This window comes from Parasteatoda tepidariorum, chromosome 2 (assembly GCF_043381705.1).
Source record: "Parasteatoda tepidariorum isolate YZ-2023 chromosome 2, CAS_Ptep_4.0, whole genome shotgun sequence".
In the NCBI taxonomy this organism is placed as follows: domain Eukaryota; kingdom Metazoa; phylum Arthropoda; class Arachnida; order Araneae; family Theridiidae; genus Parasteatoda; species Parasteatoda tepidariorum.
The window spans coordinates 41,939,751-41,956,739 of record NC_092205.1 but is presented as its reverse complement, the minus strand read 5'-3'; the positions used below and the strand labels follow the sequence as shown (position 1 = coordinate 41,956,739).

Genomic DNA, 16,989 nt, shown 5'->3' with positions numbered 1-16,989 from the left:
GGGTTCCGTGTTCAACTGACCACCCAACCGGAACATCTGCTCCTGCACCCCAGAGTCCAAAGTCAAGATAATTGAGATGGTTGTCCTTGGCCCTCCATGGGCTGTCTGCCATTGAGTTTAGTTTAGATGAGCGATTTCATAATTCTTAATTTGAAATATGATTGGATTAAACTTGGATATTTAACTTTGATTTTATTCTTATATTTAATTTGATAATTGACAAAATAATAAATAATTATACCTATATATGGGTGATTTCGTTAATTTTATATTGAACAAAGGTATAATTGTTTAAGTTCCCTAATTATAATTTGAATGTTTGTAAGAAATTGTAAAAACCTAAGTGAAATTGTCTCCTCTAAATGTAAACAATGCATGTTAGAAACAGTCAGTTATTATTAAGTGTCAAACTGTTTTGCTGCTATTATTATTTATGCCTAAAATACAGGAGCTAAGCATTGATGTTTAGCAAGAAAAAATTACTAAACTTTTTTTGCAGAAACAAAATAAAATTTAGGAAAAATGTTGTAAAAATTTGAAACTGTTCTTAAAATAATGGAGCTTTAAATTTAAGGCAACCAAGAAATTGAGAGTTAATTAGTTATGCAACGGTAAATTTTTATTTTCCTTAAACCTCTGTTAACTTTTTTTAAGTAAAAAAATTAAGTAGACAATGCTATAATGTCACATACATCCATTACTATAATGTCACATATTTAATATAAAGTAATATTTATTGCAGTTATTAGTAAGTACAATTAAAGGGAAGCCAAAAGTTTCTATAACGGATTCTGCGGCAAGATGGTCATAAAAATTTTCGGTGATAACTAATTGTAGTGATAATTTTAAAAGAAATTTTATTAATTTTTTAAACACTTTAAAAGCACATCATTAAAAATTTTCCCACTAATATTGCATTAAAATTATTCAACATGGTTAAATTATTAATGCTTTTAAAAATGTATTTGACTGTTTTCAAAATCAAAATTATGAATTAAAGTTACTAAACATATTTGTTTCAAACTGGTAAATTCTGTTTCTTGTAATGGGAGGTATATTGACTTCTAAACCTTACTAATTTTTAGGGATCAGAACCTGAGTGTGATTTATTCAACAGTAAATTATCAGATAGTGAGTATTGTTTATACTGTTTTAAATGCTTTTGAAATTTTTGCAATTACACATATATATCATAAAGGAATAATTTTGTGATATAAAATTTATAATTTGGTTGTGTTAATAGAAATTTTTAATAATGTTTCTAATTTATTGCTGTTTTTATAAAATTTAATTAATATTTGTGTCCTTAGGTAATTTTATTGCCAAGAAAAACAATCCTGGTCATTCTCAAAACTGTCGGTCACCGCCCGTGTTACCACCTATTCATCCTGTTCTGAATGGAACTCACCACCCAGAGCCTTCAACTGCTGTGGCAGCTGTAACAGCCAGTGCCAGCCCAGCAAACACATCATCCACTATGGTTGTTGGGGCCACTAGTCCAAGAGAGCCTCAAATCGGCAGCCCTGCAGTCATTCCCGTTTCTTGTTCATCACCCGCCTCTCCTCCTTCCGGAGTTGTTCCTGTCTCTCCTCCCCCACTCTTCCTACGTAAGGGTCCTCCACCAGTAAATAAAGACAGTGCTTCCAGCAGCAAACTTTTAAGCAATGGTTATGAATTTGTGTCTGATACATCTCCCCCTTCACCTGTGGCTGCCTCAAAGCTGCTTTCTCCTAATAAATTCCTCAAGAGGGCGCCACCAGTGCCTTCCTGTAGGGACAGTGTAGCTACTTTGAATAAGCCAGCTATCAATGTGTATGATTTTGTATCTGACCATTCTGCCCCATCTTCTCCTGATGGAGTTGTGTATATATCTCAAAACAAATTTAACCATTCAAAGAGCATCTCTCCACCTGTAGTTACTTCTAATAAAGAATCTATACCTGTGGACAAAGCAACTGTCAGCAATGGCCATGCAACTAATCTTTGTGTGTCTTCAGCTTCACCCCCTGTGCTTTCAGCTCCCATTCTGCAAACTAATAGTCACAAAAGTGCTCTGGACATGAGTATTAAAGCCAATGCTACAGTGATTAAAACAGAACAACCACCACCTACAATCCTACCTCCTGCCGTATCCGGAGACCTTAGGCTTCAGGCTTCCCCTGGACAGTCTAGGTCTACGTATAGCATTCCATATTCTACCTCTCAGCCTATTCGCAAACATTCTGCTTCCCCTAGGATGTCACCACTCACAATACCGACATCCATGTCTTCACCTGCATTAAGTGGACCTTCTGTGCTGCCCATTTCACCTGCTGGAAATTCTTCTACAACTATGTCAATGAGGACTAATGTTTCATCAGCAATCACAATGACAAATTCTAGTACCTCGCATATGATTGCTGCTAGAAGTCGAAGTCCTGTCGTGACAGCCTCGCATCCGAATACACCGACCCCAGTTCCTGCCAGAGATACGCACAGTTCCCATAGTAACAGTAGTCTATCCAGTCTTAGTCAATTAAGCACGCCAGCTCATAAAGATAGGGAGGGTGGTGGAAGTCGCAGCCACAGCAATTCAAGCAATGTCGCGCCATCTGTCAGCGCTGCCTTAAATAGCACATCAGCATATTCTTCTGCGGGCAATTTATCAAGTTTAGTCTTTTCAAAACCTCAGTGTTGGAGTGGGTATGTAGTAGTATTTTTTACTTAATTTTCTCTTTATTTTCAATGAGAACCAAGAGATATTATACAATAAGATAATATCTCTTCGCATTAGTTGTGTTTTATTTATTTAATTATTTTTTGTTTATAATTAAAAGAAAAATTCAGGAAAAGTAGAATTTATGCATTGTATTAGTGATTAATTACTATTATTCATTTAAATATTTTGAGATATTTTTTTATTTTTAATTAAAGCACACTCTTACATGAAATACAAACAAAATATTTGAATTCTAAGCCCTGCAAACTTTGTAGTCTTGTTTAAGGACTACATAAGTGTTGCTAGAATAAAATAAAAAATCTATAGAGGAACATAACTTACACAAATTTTGCATAAAGCTCTGGCATAAATTGTCACTTAGGCTATTAAACATAGAAAAATATCAAGACATCTATCAATATTTTTTTTTCCTTTTTAAATTTAAAAAAAAAAAAAAAAATTATATAAATATGTTTCTGTTAATCATGCTAAATTGTTTTTAAAAAGCAAACAAAATTATGACATTACTTAAAAATTCTAATATTTAAATATTCTTTCAGGAATTCTTCCACAACTAATACTATATCAGCTTCAATATCCCGGTCATCTCCATCACCTCTACCCCCAAGAGTGTCACCGGCTCTCAGTAGCAGCGGAAGCACTAGCCTACCCTTGCCACCTACACTACCACCAGCTCATCATACTTCTCCCTTCAATAGTCATCCAGGTCCACCACCACCCCCTTTACTACCTGTTGCTTCTCATCATTCTATATTCCCAGGTTCCTTAACGCCTACACTACCTCTGGAGGCGACGGCTGGTCCATCGTCCTACAGAGCTTCTGAAACGCTGTTTCCACAGCATAGTGAGTATAAAAAACGTGAGTGAAATAGAGAGGTAGTAAAACCTTTTTATATATCATAAAAAAATAATTATGTTAATTGCTTTTTAGAATAGTTTTTATTTACTGAGTTACAAGTTTTAATAAGATTATTAAAAAATTTGTTTCATGACTGTAATAAGAGTCACGATAGCATAGGCAGTGAACTGTCATCGTGGGCTCCATCCCCACTTCAGTTCAATGATTATCAGCTTGCTGTAAAGTAATGCTCACTGGGAGGTAATGCTGACCATATTATTATCATCATACTTTTGGTCTTGAAATTTTAGAGCCATTACTTACATAATCTTCTCAGTCAACAAACAAGCTGCTTTACTTATTCTTGCATTCTCCAGCCATTTCATACACTTTCAGCTCTGATTTACGGTAATAGCTTTGCTGCGTTACTATACGAAATCTACGTTATTATACTAATATCAAAAGCCCAAGTTTAATGGTAGAATGCTGCGTGCTCGTAACTTTTTTAGTCCTTCTTACTCTTGTAATGAAATTTTATACCCCACAAAAACAAATTGAAAGATAAGACTTTCTGCATTTTAATTCTTATCTCCCTCTCTGCTGACCCTGCGAGCAGTCTTCACACTGTCCAAGCTCCTATCTTATGGTGTCCACCATGTGAAAATNGTAACATCATCAACATCCTTCTTGTTATTAAATATATTTTATGTTAAAGGCGTTTTGTAATGAATGAAACCCCGAGATCTGAAAGATCATATCACCGTATTTAATACCTATCTTATGGCGTCCACCATGTGAAAATGTAGCAACCACTAACAATTAGTAGTTTACAAATTAAATGGTGTATTACAATTCAATGATCGAATCATTCCTGCTTACTCACAACTATAGTAGGCAAGTATTTGAATGCTTTATCATGAATCTAAACTTTCCTGAGTCTGAAAAATCTTTCAACTAACAAGTCTGTGCCAAGTTAAAGCTATAAGAATCAAAGGCTGGGCTGCCCGTTTTAATTTAACTTTGTACTGAGGTTATTTAAATTCTAACTGTGAAACCTCATAGCATTTTCTAGTTATTTTATTTTATAACTGTCGTTTAAAAGCCGACCCAATTTTTGGGGTTTACGGCTATAGTTCAACTCCGTAGCCTTTCAATTTTGAATCCAATCCAGAAGGCTAAGGAACTCCTGGATCGAGTATTGGGAGAAATTTACCTTCGTGGAGGACTTATAGATGGAACTAACCCATATTTGCATAGCGTGGAAAGTTAAACCACGAAAACCTCCCATGATTAGCCTGGCGGTAAGGTGGCTCCAACTCGTGATCCATCTACCACTGAGGATATTTTACTTCAGCACTGTGGTCAGTGCAAGTCGGGTGCATAATCTGAATCGACAGGCCATTGCTGGGATTAGTACCCAGTTCACCTCATTGGAAGGCAGGCCCTCTATCCTCGTGGACTCTATTTTCTAGTGAGTGTGTGTTTAAATAAGAGAATAAAATTGTGTTTCTTTTTTTCAGTTCCTGACTATTTAAGAAGAGAATTGGATACAAGGTTTATGGCCTCTCAAGACCATTCCATTCCTATTCCTCCTCCTCCTTATATGCAAAGTGAAGTTCAGCATCCAAGCCAGATTCATCAGCAGGCAGGTCCTCCTTTCATTGCTCCTCCTCCACTGGGGGCTCCCATGGTTTCACAACAAGCTTCCCATCTGGTGAGTGACTTTTGATACAATGACTTTGTAATTCTGGTTCAGTTTTGTAAGCAGTTCATAAATTTGAGCATGCAATATTAAACTATGAAAATGTGGAATAAACAGATCTGCTTTTGTATCGTTCTGATTCTTACCTCTCAATATGATGTTGGGGTACTCTTAACATTACCTTTACTTTTTTTTGTATTTCATCTTATCAGTTGATATTAGGCTTCTGTATCCTACTGAGTGGAAATCCTTAAATGTCTTAGTCACTGTCTTAAATTAAATTTAGATGCTTTGTTTATAAGCAGTATTTTCTTTTTTACTTTAGATTTAAAATAAATTTTGAAGTTTAAAGCTACCTACTTTCTTATGTTTACTTTAAATTAAATTAATGATTTAATTTTGAAATTAAAATATTATAAATGTCGCTTAAACAAAAATTAAAACTTTTTTAATGAACGATTGAGAAATCTTAATGAATTTTTAGATGTGTCTTTAATATTTTGATGCTTGTCAGATTGCTGTAAGTGTCATTGAGTCATCTTTTATTTATTAGATTTTTTGAATATATTTTTCGTTTTCAAAATAACACATTTTATTGAAATTGCAATTTTATTAGCCAACGACAGGTAAAAATAGGATACTTATTACTTGTTTGGAATTTTAATTTTTTGCATACTAAATTTTCTGAATCAATTTAAACATATTTGGCTACTTTTATATAAAATTAGTATTGCTTTTTAATTGCTCTTTTATTTGTTTTACAATATTTTATAACTTATTTTTCTCTTATAGTATGAAAAGTATCCTAAACTTGAATCCTCTCTTTACCGCAGACCTTCAGTAAGTATTTGTGACCATTATGTGTTTATAATTTTATTTTTATGCTACATAAATCATATGTATACTTTCTCTTAGCTCTTATTTAATCGTTTACATGCCAATTTTCCGAAAAGGGAACATGATTTTCAGTTAGAATTTAATGAGCTATTAATGTCCAAATAATATTTTTCATACCTTTTAAAATTTACATTATAAAATATTTTTTGCGTTTAATTTTGTTCTGTTTCCATAATTATTTTATTTTTAAATAAATCTTAGATGTTTGATATATGTTTATTTTTATCCTGCTTGTAACATTATTTAGAATAAATCTGATTTACATAATATGACTACAATGCTTACAAGCTTTTAGAGGGATGATATAAACTAGTTCTTTGATTTACCATTTCTAAATTTAAATGGTTAAGAGATGTTTTAATACCAATATTCAGATTTAAGAATAGAGAGAAGAATTGGAGTTCATGGTAGAGTTCCTTTAAGTTCACATTTTTGTTTTATCTTTTTTCTATTGCTGCTTTTAACTAAACATAGTTTCCTAAGGAGGTTTTCTAGTTCTCGTTTTGTAGTTAGATGAAAGTAAACTAATATACCCATATCCTACTCAAACAAAACTTTGGTACTTAACTGTTATAAATTTTGTTAATAATGTATTAGCTATCTTTGATATGAACTAAAAGTGCTTATGTTCATTAATTTGTCTTAAACATTTTTCAAAAAGTATTTCTTTTAAAACTAACATAATTTTCCTAAATAATGTATTGTTTTAAATATTTATTCTCGCTTTTTAACAGCATAAATTTGTTTCGATTATATTGTTTTTACTGTTGCATTTGCATGCTCTTGAAAAAATGATTGGAGGAAATAAAAATCATTGTAAACAAAAAATTTGTTGATATATTTATATTTTTTTTTAATTTCAGTAAATTTTATTTTCTTCTTTATTTTTTATTTTAAAAAAACAGTGAATTTTTTTATTCTAATTTATTTTACTATTATCCTTCTCTTTGAAAAATAGTTAAATATCAGTGGCACCATATCAAAAATTTGTAATCACTTTCAAAATTGACAAATTATTGCATTTGTTGCGGTACTAGCTATATATGCTTGTACAATTTCTCTGTGGCTTGATGCATTGGTGTAAAGAAAGGTTGTTTTTTTCCCCACCAACAAAATTAACGAAATTTAAAATGTAATGGAATAGGTGAGAAATCATTCGTTTATATTATATTTATATTATTTTTAAAGTACTAATTGGAATATTTTTATGAAGAATTTAAAAATTTCATTCCTAAAATTTTAAAAGATCCCATAGTTTGTTCTTGCAGATAGTACATGTTTATATTTACTGTATTATAACTTATGTTTATTAAAGAGTAAAACGTTAAATTTTAGATTGGTCTATCAAATTATCCTCCTGTGTCTTCATTGTTTGCTCCTGGTGGAGGTGGTACATCTACTCCATTTGTTCCTCCAGCCCATTTATCAGCTCTTCAGCCAAAGGTACACTTTGTTATTAATATCTTTACTTACTTTGAAAATTAAAAATGTTTAGTATTTACAATTCAAATGTGTTATAAATTAAAGCTGATAACTATGTAACTTCTGTCAAGACTAAAATATGTTGTGTTTTATAATTATGTCAAAAAAGTCACAATCGTTAACATTTCTCATTATTAATTAAAAATCAAATAATTTCGAACATTTGATAACTGTATACTTGCTATGTTTGAAACTTTAAATGAATTCATCATTGCTTGAAAAATATTATCAGGAGCAAATTAATTTATTTAAAATTTCTTTTTAAAATATTGGAAGTAATCAATATTGTATAGTCTATAACTTGAAATGATGATCAATCTTCACCTTACATATTACAGTTAAATTACTGAATTTATTTTGCACTTTCCTTATTTCTTATTTTTTTACAATTAACATAAATGGAATTTATTTACAATAAGTATTTTTGTTTTCAGATCAATCCTGTATCAAAAACAAAGAGCACAGTAAGTGTAACTGACTTATTCTGTTGCATTGTAAGGGAGAAAATTTTGATAAATTCTTTTTGATGATTACTTTAAATTTAAGCATTTTTATATCAATTTATATACCTGACTGTGTGTTGCTAAGCTATCACATTATTTTATTTTAAATAAAAAAAAATTCTGAATGATTTCATAGACATTTTGATACAGAAATGTGTAGTTTTATTTAACGTTTTTACTGGTTTTATTTTACAGAAATGTAATGTTTGGTCTCTGTGATATTATTTTTAAGAAATATAATGAATGTATCTTTCCACGTGTAGTTTAGTTACTTAGGAAAAATTTCATTGCAGCTTTCCGTTTTTTTTTAAACATAAAAACTTATAATTTTTATTCCATGTCTTATTTTGGTTAATTCTTTTTATATTTCGTAAATCATTTTTCTGGCAATTTTGTAGAATTTAAGGCTGGTTACTAAAAAGTTTTCTATCTTGCTATAAACAAATTGTGGTCTCTACCTTCATACATTCTAAAGCGGAAAAAATGCAGATTCTCCAGCGTGTGCTTTTTAGAATATAAAATGGTCGGAAATACAATTTGCTTATAGTCACAAACTTGCGCCGGGGCTCTTGACGTTAATGAAGACTTTATAACATGCAGCCTGAATAAATTCATAAAGAACATTGATAATTTTAATGTAGGTATGCAAGGGGAAGAATAATTTTTTTGACATGATAAGGTTTTCCAGGCATCAGAGTTCAAGCTATTGAGTGTTTATATTTATCTGTTACTCATATAAAGTTTCTGTAATCTTTAACATTAGAATACAACTGCATATAGCAATAACATAATACCTTCAATTTTTTAAATAATTTGTAGTTCAATTATCATCTTGGCAGCAATATTAATGATAATGTTTGATATAATGATCTCAAAACTAAATAGTATTTTTATATACACACTCCTAGTCATGCATTTGGAAGGAAAATAATTTCATAAGTGATGTTTTATAATGTAAAAATGTTATGATCAATTGATCATGTATAAATGTTCGATGTTTATTTTATATAAATGTAAAATAGCATACGCATATATTTGTATAACTTTTATACACAATTATTTAAAATGTTTAATTATATCGCTGTTATTATAAAATTAAGATTGCTTTAAATATAATATTGACTTTATTCACTTAAGTGTATGTTTTTTCAGAAGCCTGGAAAGTGGTGTGCCATGCATGTCCGGATAGCATGGGAGATCTACAATCACCAGCAGAAGCAAAAGCAGGCTGAAGCCCATAAAGCCGGCATTGCTTTGGCGACCGTGAATCCTCCCTCTGACCGCATCCATGCTGCTAACCACCTCTTCTGTTCTATGCCTCGAAATCATGAGCTTTCACCTTTCTCTTCTTCCTTACTTACTGCCGCAGCAGGTAATCATTGTTCTCATTGCTTATGTTACAGCAAATATCTAATTTTACCACCATTGCATTTTTGGAAATAGACTATTTTTGAATTTGTATTACTTAAGGAGCTTTTTTGAATGTTTATGATACCTAAATATAACTAAAGCTAGTTTTCTTCCTTTTTATTCTGTGTGAGAGATGTATTTCGGGGAGAAATTTTTGTATAAGCTTGCTCCAATGCAAAATGCTTATTTTTTTCTAAGGTGTGTTTAACAGAATATGTAGTATTGATGCTTGTATAGTCTTAAAGAATTTTAGTTTTATGTATGAAATTTGAAATTATTACTGTTTTTTCCAGATTTCTTTAACCTACAAATAATAACGTTGGAGTTGGGAAATTTTTCTTCTGCATAAAAATAACATTTATGACAATTTCTTCCATAATCATAGTAGGGAACTTGCTTTTCATTTTGCCCTAATTACAAATTTCTTGAAAGCTTTCTTGTACATGCATTTTACTAAATTTTTAAATGATATTTTAGAAAAATATTAGAACTAGGTTCTTATTAGTCTTATGGAATTTTTTTTTCTGGCGTATACTTTAAACTGTTATTCTAAGTCATCTTCAAAATACAGGGCACAGGTCTTGAATGCTCTCTTATAAACCAGTTTTTGAATCTTATTGCAGTATGATTCAGTGGTGAAAGGGTGCATTAATTGAAGAAACCAGATTTAGTAACAAACAATTTTAATAATAAAAAAAAATCCATATGATACGAAATGGGGCTCACCAATGAGCCATCCAGTTCAATCCATTGTCTGCCACATAAGTGATTACAGAATTATTGTGAGTGATTACAATGTCCTCTTCTGGTCAGGCAGAAATTCTTAACATCTTCATATCCTGCATATATTTTCGTACTTTATCCTTTAATATTGCCTGCATGCATAAAATGTACTTTTTTGAAAATCATTTGTGAAAACCAGGGCTCGAAAAAACTCAGAAATTTTACCCGGGGACGGCTTGTCCAACAATGTACCCATCCTCCTTTGAAACTAACCCGCAGCTTCTAAGTAAATAAAAATATAATTTTCTCTTATTTATTACAAACATTTATATTAATTGCACAACGAATTAGTAGTTAAAAGGATACAATGATTTACAGAAGTTCATGCACAGAAATCTGAAAGGGGTTTTCCATTTCGGTAGATGTTCATAATTGCATTTAGCGCTTCTTGACACAACAATTAACGGGTGAATTGCTCGTCACGAACAATTAACTGGAAAATAGCCATATGCCCGGACGTCGGATTCGAGAAATTTGGTGTCCGTGTGGAATTTTTGACCTCTGAGGACGATTTTCAATTGTGAAACTCTTTTGTTCTAGACTTGTAACTCAAAACATCCTCTCCCGTTTTTCTGCCTCAGGAAACATAATTTTATCATTATCATACTGATGTTAACAATTGAAAAAAAAAACTTTTTTCTGACATTTATTGGCTATTTTCTTTTAATTAAGACAAAAAAAATTATCTAATCTATTTATAAAGTTTTTCAATGCAACATGTTTGATCCAAAATTAAATATTTTGTAATCTTATTTTTGTTTATATTTTCTTTTAGCATCAGCTCACCCAAGATCATTTGAAGCATCAGCTCATCATTCCACATTCCTAAATCCCACACCTGCTCATTTAGGTATTAACTTATTATCCCATTTATTTTTATGCACTTTTTACTTGTTTGCTGGATTTAAGAATTGAAAACACTATCTTAATATTTTAAAATGCTTGCTCTTGGCATACAACTAGAAATGTGAGGAAAAAAGCCACATCTGTCAAAAACTTTGTTTTAAGTTTGTAGTAAATCTATAACATTAACCAATGTAACAAAAAAAAATAATAATTATTGAATTTAAGAATTATAATGTCTTTTTTTTTATTGAAATTGTACAGACATGATGCCTTTCTGCTATTTATTTAATTCCTCTTTTCGTATAATTGTATATGAATCAAATTGAATCTTTGTATTATTAACTTTCGATAAATAAAAATTAGTTTGGTATTATTTTTAATTTTAATTAATGGAACATGATTCTTTTTTAAAAAATGTGATTATTTTTTATTATACATAATTATTTTAACTTAGAAATTGTTCTTCACTTCGAAAAATTTGACATCCAAGATTTATTAATCTGATTTTGTTTTTTAATAAGGATTTATTTTGCTGATTAAGTTCTATTTTTTTAGTTTTTGCTTTACTTTTTTTATTTTTTGTAAATCATATAAAAAATTCTTTTCTTACTTTCTGTCATTCTTTTTTTTGTTGATTTTTTAGACATTTAGGGCATTACTTATAATTTGTTGTAAATTTTGATTGATCAAAACTAGGTATGTAAGGATTATTTGGCCACCATTTAGTATTCTGCCCTTTTGCTGAATATTTTGTCAATTTTTCTCCGAATATTTGGCTATTCGGCCGAATCACTATTCATTACATCCCTGCTCAAAACCTAGGAAAGTTTTAACTTCAAGAAACTTTCAAAGAGAGAACTTTCAAAATCTTACGACTTTATACTAGCTTTTATAAAGATAAAAGTACTTTCATTAAATGTAATATTTTAAACATTTAATTCCATCTAATGATTTAATCTTATTACTCACAAAATTATATTTTTTCCAATATTGTTAAACTCATTGCATACTTTTTAAAAAGAAATCTTTGTCCAAAACATCCCAATTAAAAAAAAAAAAAAAAAATCTTTGCAATTACTATTTTCTTTATATCTTTCAGTACTTCTCTTCAGCAAAATACACCTTATCGGGTAAATATAAAGCTCATTGTTGACTTCAGAATTGAAAGTATTGATTATTTCTTCTTTTTTAGGTCCTTTTGCCAGACCTGGTTATCCTAGTTTTGCTGGAGCAGCTCCAGGATTTAGTGGCTTAGGTCCTCTGGGTATGCTTTGATTTATTTAAATTTTCCCTTTTTTTATTTTAAGAAATCTATAATGACTTAAGAGATCTGGCTTGAGAAAACATAAATCTTTGCAAGATTGAGACAAATATATTTCAGCATTTTGCAACCACAATAAAACTCTTTATTAGTTGAATTGAGTAAATAAGAAATCTAGTATAAATGATAAATTTTTAAGTTTCCATGTTCTACAATTACTTAATTCTAAAGTTTTATACATAAAATCTCATCTTTAAAAATTCATAGTTAGTTTTACATGTAGCCATTTTAATACTATATTTCGAAACAAATACAGTGAACTCTCACTTATGCACCGGTGCAAGGGGCCAAGAGAAAAAAGCGTATAAGTGAAACAGGCGCATGAGTGAAAAACTTCAAAATTCTAAAACACAACGTAAATTGCAGTGACAATATGAATAAATATGTTTCTAAAGATTAAATGTTAATATTTATACTGTTTTGGTATTTACTATAATTATACAAAGAAAAAATTTAACGTACCTTAAGACAATTAAAATAATCTTAATACATGTTTGTATTTGTTTTTGCCGATGTATTTCAAAAACAGTTTTTTCCAGTTCATATAAATGGGATAAGGGGGAGTTTCAGAAGCAAAAGTAAATTGTAAATAGTCAGGAATAGTGTCTAAAGTTTTCAATACTGCTGTGTGATTTGGAGGAACTTCATCATCTCGTCAGTAGCTTTCACCACCTTCTCATCGTCCACAAGTTTCAGTCAGATATAAATGAACAGTCCTTCACAAAAAATTTGAGTTTTATGGGAGGCGGTGGAACATCACATGATAAATTTCTAAGAAAAGTACTTGACGTCATAATATGCTGCACAATAAGTTGTTCAAGTACGTCCGTCACTAAATAGATCACCTCCTTTCATTTACTCATAATGTCCATCTGACTGCAAGTAAGTGATCGCGGTCTCTTTCATCTTTCGTATTCCAGGTGTCTTTTTTTTCTAGAAAACAGCATGGGAGTAAAACTAACCTCTGGACAAGAGGAATGGTCATTTTCTAAAAGCTGAATGGGCTTTCATTGTTGTTGGTGAAACTGATAAGACACCCTATTCTAAATTTTAGATGGAATGTCTTTCCAGAAACAGCAGAAATGAAAAGGTCATAGGGGGACGCAAATTCAATAGGATCTAATAACATATATTTCTTCTTATCTGTAACAAGGATTGCTTATTTGCTTCATTTTTAATTTAAAACATTTTTTTTTAAAAAGAAGAAATATTTAAAGGATTAAAAAATTAAAATGCCAACCTGAAATTTCGGCGCATAATTGAAAAATTTATTTTTAGAGCGACGCATAAACGAAGGATGTTTATCATTATTTTCCTATCTAATGTACTGGGACCTATAAAAATCGTCGTATAAATGAAAAAGGCGCATAAAAGAGGCGGTGCATAAGTGAGAGGTCACTGTAATTTCACAATTTTGTCATTTCTTAAGGGTTTTTACCCTATCAAATCATATATGTTTTTTGATTAAAACATTCTCCGATGATTTTATAACAAAGCTATGATTGAATATTAGAAAATATTTGCGTTGAAGTAGTTTTTACGTCTACTTATAGCAAATACAAACATTTCTACACATAGTAGTAGCAGTAAACCATTATGCTATACTCTATAGCTGGAATCAGATGATTTGTCATTTTTATTTCAATCCATCTGCAGATGAAGAATTAATATGTGTAATACTCCTTTTTAAATTCTTCATTGCACTTGATGGCAGGACCATGTCAATCTGTATTTCATTGTATATTATATATCTGTATATTTTGAATTGATAAAACTCATACTCTAATTCACAACTTTTCAATAAAATTTGGATAACTTCTCAATTCAACAAGAAATAATAAAATTGTATCTTTATTCAACATGAGTTATTTTTTGTACGCAACTGACAACTGTTATTATTTAACTTGTTATGTACATTTGATTTAGATTTGTACTAAACTTCCCTATACTTATTCTAATGAATGTATAAAACTTGTAGGTATTCCTGGACCCTCTATGCTTGGTGCAGACTTACGAACAACGTGTTTAACAACTCAAGATCCTTGGGGACAACGCACAACACTTCCTTTCCCTGGTGGCACTCCGTGGGGCGGCCTGAAAGAGGAAGCAGAACGAGAGCGTTTGCAGCAAGAGCGTAAAAGGGAAGAGGAAAGACAGAAGAGGGCTGAGCAGGAAAGGAGAGAGAAAGAAGAAAGGTTACCATCAGTCTTATTTTTATCACTGATAAATATATTTACATAGTGATTATAAATCATTCACTGTCTTTGTCCATTTACTGTTGCCAAATAGTTTAATCTTTAAATTTTAAATTAAAAAATTAGCATTTTAATTAATGGATTATGAAATGCAGTATTTAATTCTCCGAAACTGATTCCAATCCTACATCTTGAATCTGTTATCAGGCTGTATCTATAATACGTTTAATGTGGAATATATCTTGACTAATATTTACTACAAAGCTGCAGGCGACTAAAATGTGACTATTTGCAACTATTTTTGGCCCGGAGTGACTGTGGAAACTTTTTCTGCCTCTAAAAAGGCTGAAAAAGCAACTATTTCGGGAAAAGGAGACTATTAGGAAACTTTTCTGTGCTCCTAGCAATGATTCTTAGCATAAATTGGGTTGATAACCTGCCGTTTGCGGGAGCTTCTACAAACAATGAATCTTTTTTTCTTTAAGAATAAAAAATTTTGAATTGCAAATTTGAGTCATCACTTTTTAATGCACTCAATTAGCACAGATTCCATTGTCGGTCTATTTTGTTTCTCGATCGCCTTTCAATGGTTATTGCTGCGAAATTCTACAGGATTTTTAAAAACCCAATCTTTAGTACGATATGTGAATTTCAAATTTGAATAATCACTTTTCCCAATATATATATATATGTATATATTAATTTTTTCTAAATCAATGGTTTTTTTAGAAAAATATGTTTTTTAATATAGAGTATTTTTTTTGAACAAATTCTATTAATTAAAAGTAATCTTTATACTAATTGTTTTGATATAAAAATTATCATATTTGCCCCCAGCTTCACTAAATGGATCATGGTATATGACAATTAAATAATTTAATAAAATTTTAGACATATTTCTGAAAAAATTTTTGTTCTTATTAAGACAACTAAAAGCAACTATTTTGTTCATTTTTTTTTTCTGTGGCAACCATGAGCCATTTATTGATACATATTTCCATGGAAAAATTCCTCATCCCATTATCAATAGCCAATTTTATTTTATTTTATAAACAGCATTTAACAGCCGACCCAATTCTGAGTTTACAACTATCAATGTTCGACTCTGTAGCCTCATAATCAAAAACCTCCTACAGTTAGCCTGATGGCCAGACGATTCTAATCCATGTTCCCTCTACCACTGAGATATTTTTATGTCGACACACTGACTGGTGCCAGAAGCAGACTTTGATTCGACCATCCAACTCTTGAATCAAACGTAAAACCTGAACCAGTACATTATTGATCATGAAGAAAATGTTAGTATTTAGTCTATGACTTGGCCATATATGCAGAGACATCCATTTAATGTAACTACAACAAAGGTTTTGATAAGAATAAATAACAGAGAACAAAGATTTATTTCACATATAGAATTGAGATTGTATATTTTCGATTGTTCATATATTTAATTAGACATCTTAATTTTGAACATGAAACTTTTTGAATTTATTATTTAACAATGAAGTTAAAACAAATTAAAGTCACTTTTCTTCATTAATTCCTTATTTTTAGTAAAAGTGTAGAAAAACCTCTATTTTCTTTCACTTTTATTAACAAAGAAAAAACGTAGTTTTAAATAGAGAACTTAATAAAATAAGCCCCTCTTTTTGATCAGATTAAAAAAAAAACTTTACTGTACTTTTTACACTAAATTTTACCAGTTTTCTCATCATTCAAATAGTGGTTAGCTTCTTGATATTGATAACATTCTATTTTAATAAAGTGTTAATCAAAGCAACAAAGTTTACAAATGTATAAGCTTATTGTCTATCACAATGTTAAACTTTAACTTTCCAAAATTTGATTCTTGAAGAGAGATTAATATTTTTTTTAATTAACATTGTTCGCTAATATAAATACTTAGATATTGAAATTTAAATCTAGACCTGTTCATTAGTCATGAAAATAATTTTAGCAATAAGCATGTTAGTATTTTGAAAATGATATGATTATTACATGCTCTAAATTTTTATCTTGTTATTATAGGGATCGTAGGGAGCAAGAACGAAGAGAGCAAGAGAGAAGAGAATTGTTAGAAAGGCAAGAACAAGAAAGGAAAGAAAGAGAACGCAAAGAGAAAGAAAGACGAGAGCATGAAAGAAGGGAAATGGAAAGACGAGAGATGGAAAGAAGAGAACATGAAAGACGTGAGCTTGAAAGAAGAGAACATGAACGGCAGAAAGAAAGGTTAGGATGGAATTATTTGTGCCATAAATAGTGCATACTTAATTGTGTTAATTATTTAGATATG

General features: G+C 30.5%; 1 protein-coding gene across 2 annotated transcripts in view; it reads left to right on the top strand.

Moving 5' to 3' along the window:
* LOC107449833 (uncharacterized) overlaps positions 1 to 16,989 on the top strand; it is a 202,884-nt gene that overhangs the window by 182,355 nt on the left and 3,540 nt on the right. The window contains exons 6-17 of one of the 2 annotated variants that reach the window (XM_043042340.2): positions 1,086 to 1,131; positions 1,311 to 2,682; positions 3,259 to 3,563; positions 5,078 to 5,271; positions 6,052 to 6,099; positions 7,492 to 7,599; positions 8,073 to 8,102; positions 9,294 to 9,513; positions 11,110 to 11,184; positions 12,373 to 12,444; positions 14,480 to 14,696; positions 16,725 to 16,925. In XM_043042340.2, the coding sequence (XP_042898274.1) occupies positions 1,086 to 1,131; positions 1,311 to 2,682; positions 3,259 to 3,563; positions 5,078 to 5,271; positions 6,052 to 6,099; positions 7,492 to 7,599; positions 8,073 to 8,102; positions 9,294 to 9,513; positions 11,110 to 11,184; positions 12,373 to 12,444; positions 14,480 to 14,696; positions 16,725 to 16,925 (2,888 nt within the window). Of the gene's footprint in view, positions 1 to 1,085; positions 1,132 to 1,310; positions 2,683 to 3,258; positions 3,579 to 5,077; positions 5,272 to 6,051; positions 6,100 to 7,491; positions 7,600 to 8,072; positions 8,103 to 9,293; positions 9,514 to 11,109; positions 11,185 to 12,372; positions 12,445 to 14,479; positions 14,697 to 16,724; positions 16,926 to 16,989 lie in introns of both variants that reach the window. The other variant, XM_043042339.2, reaches the window with a different exon arrangement.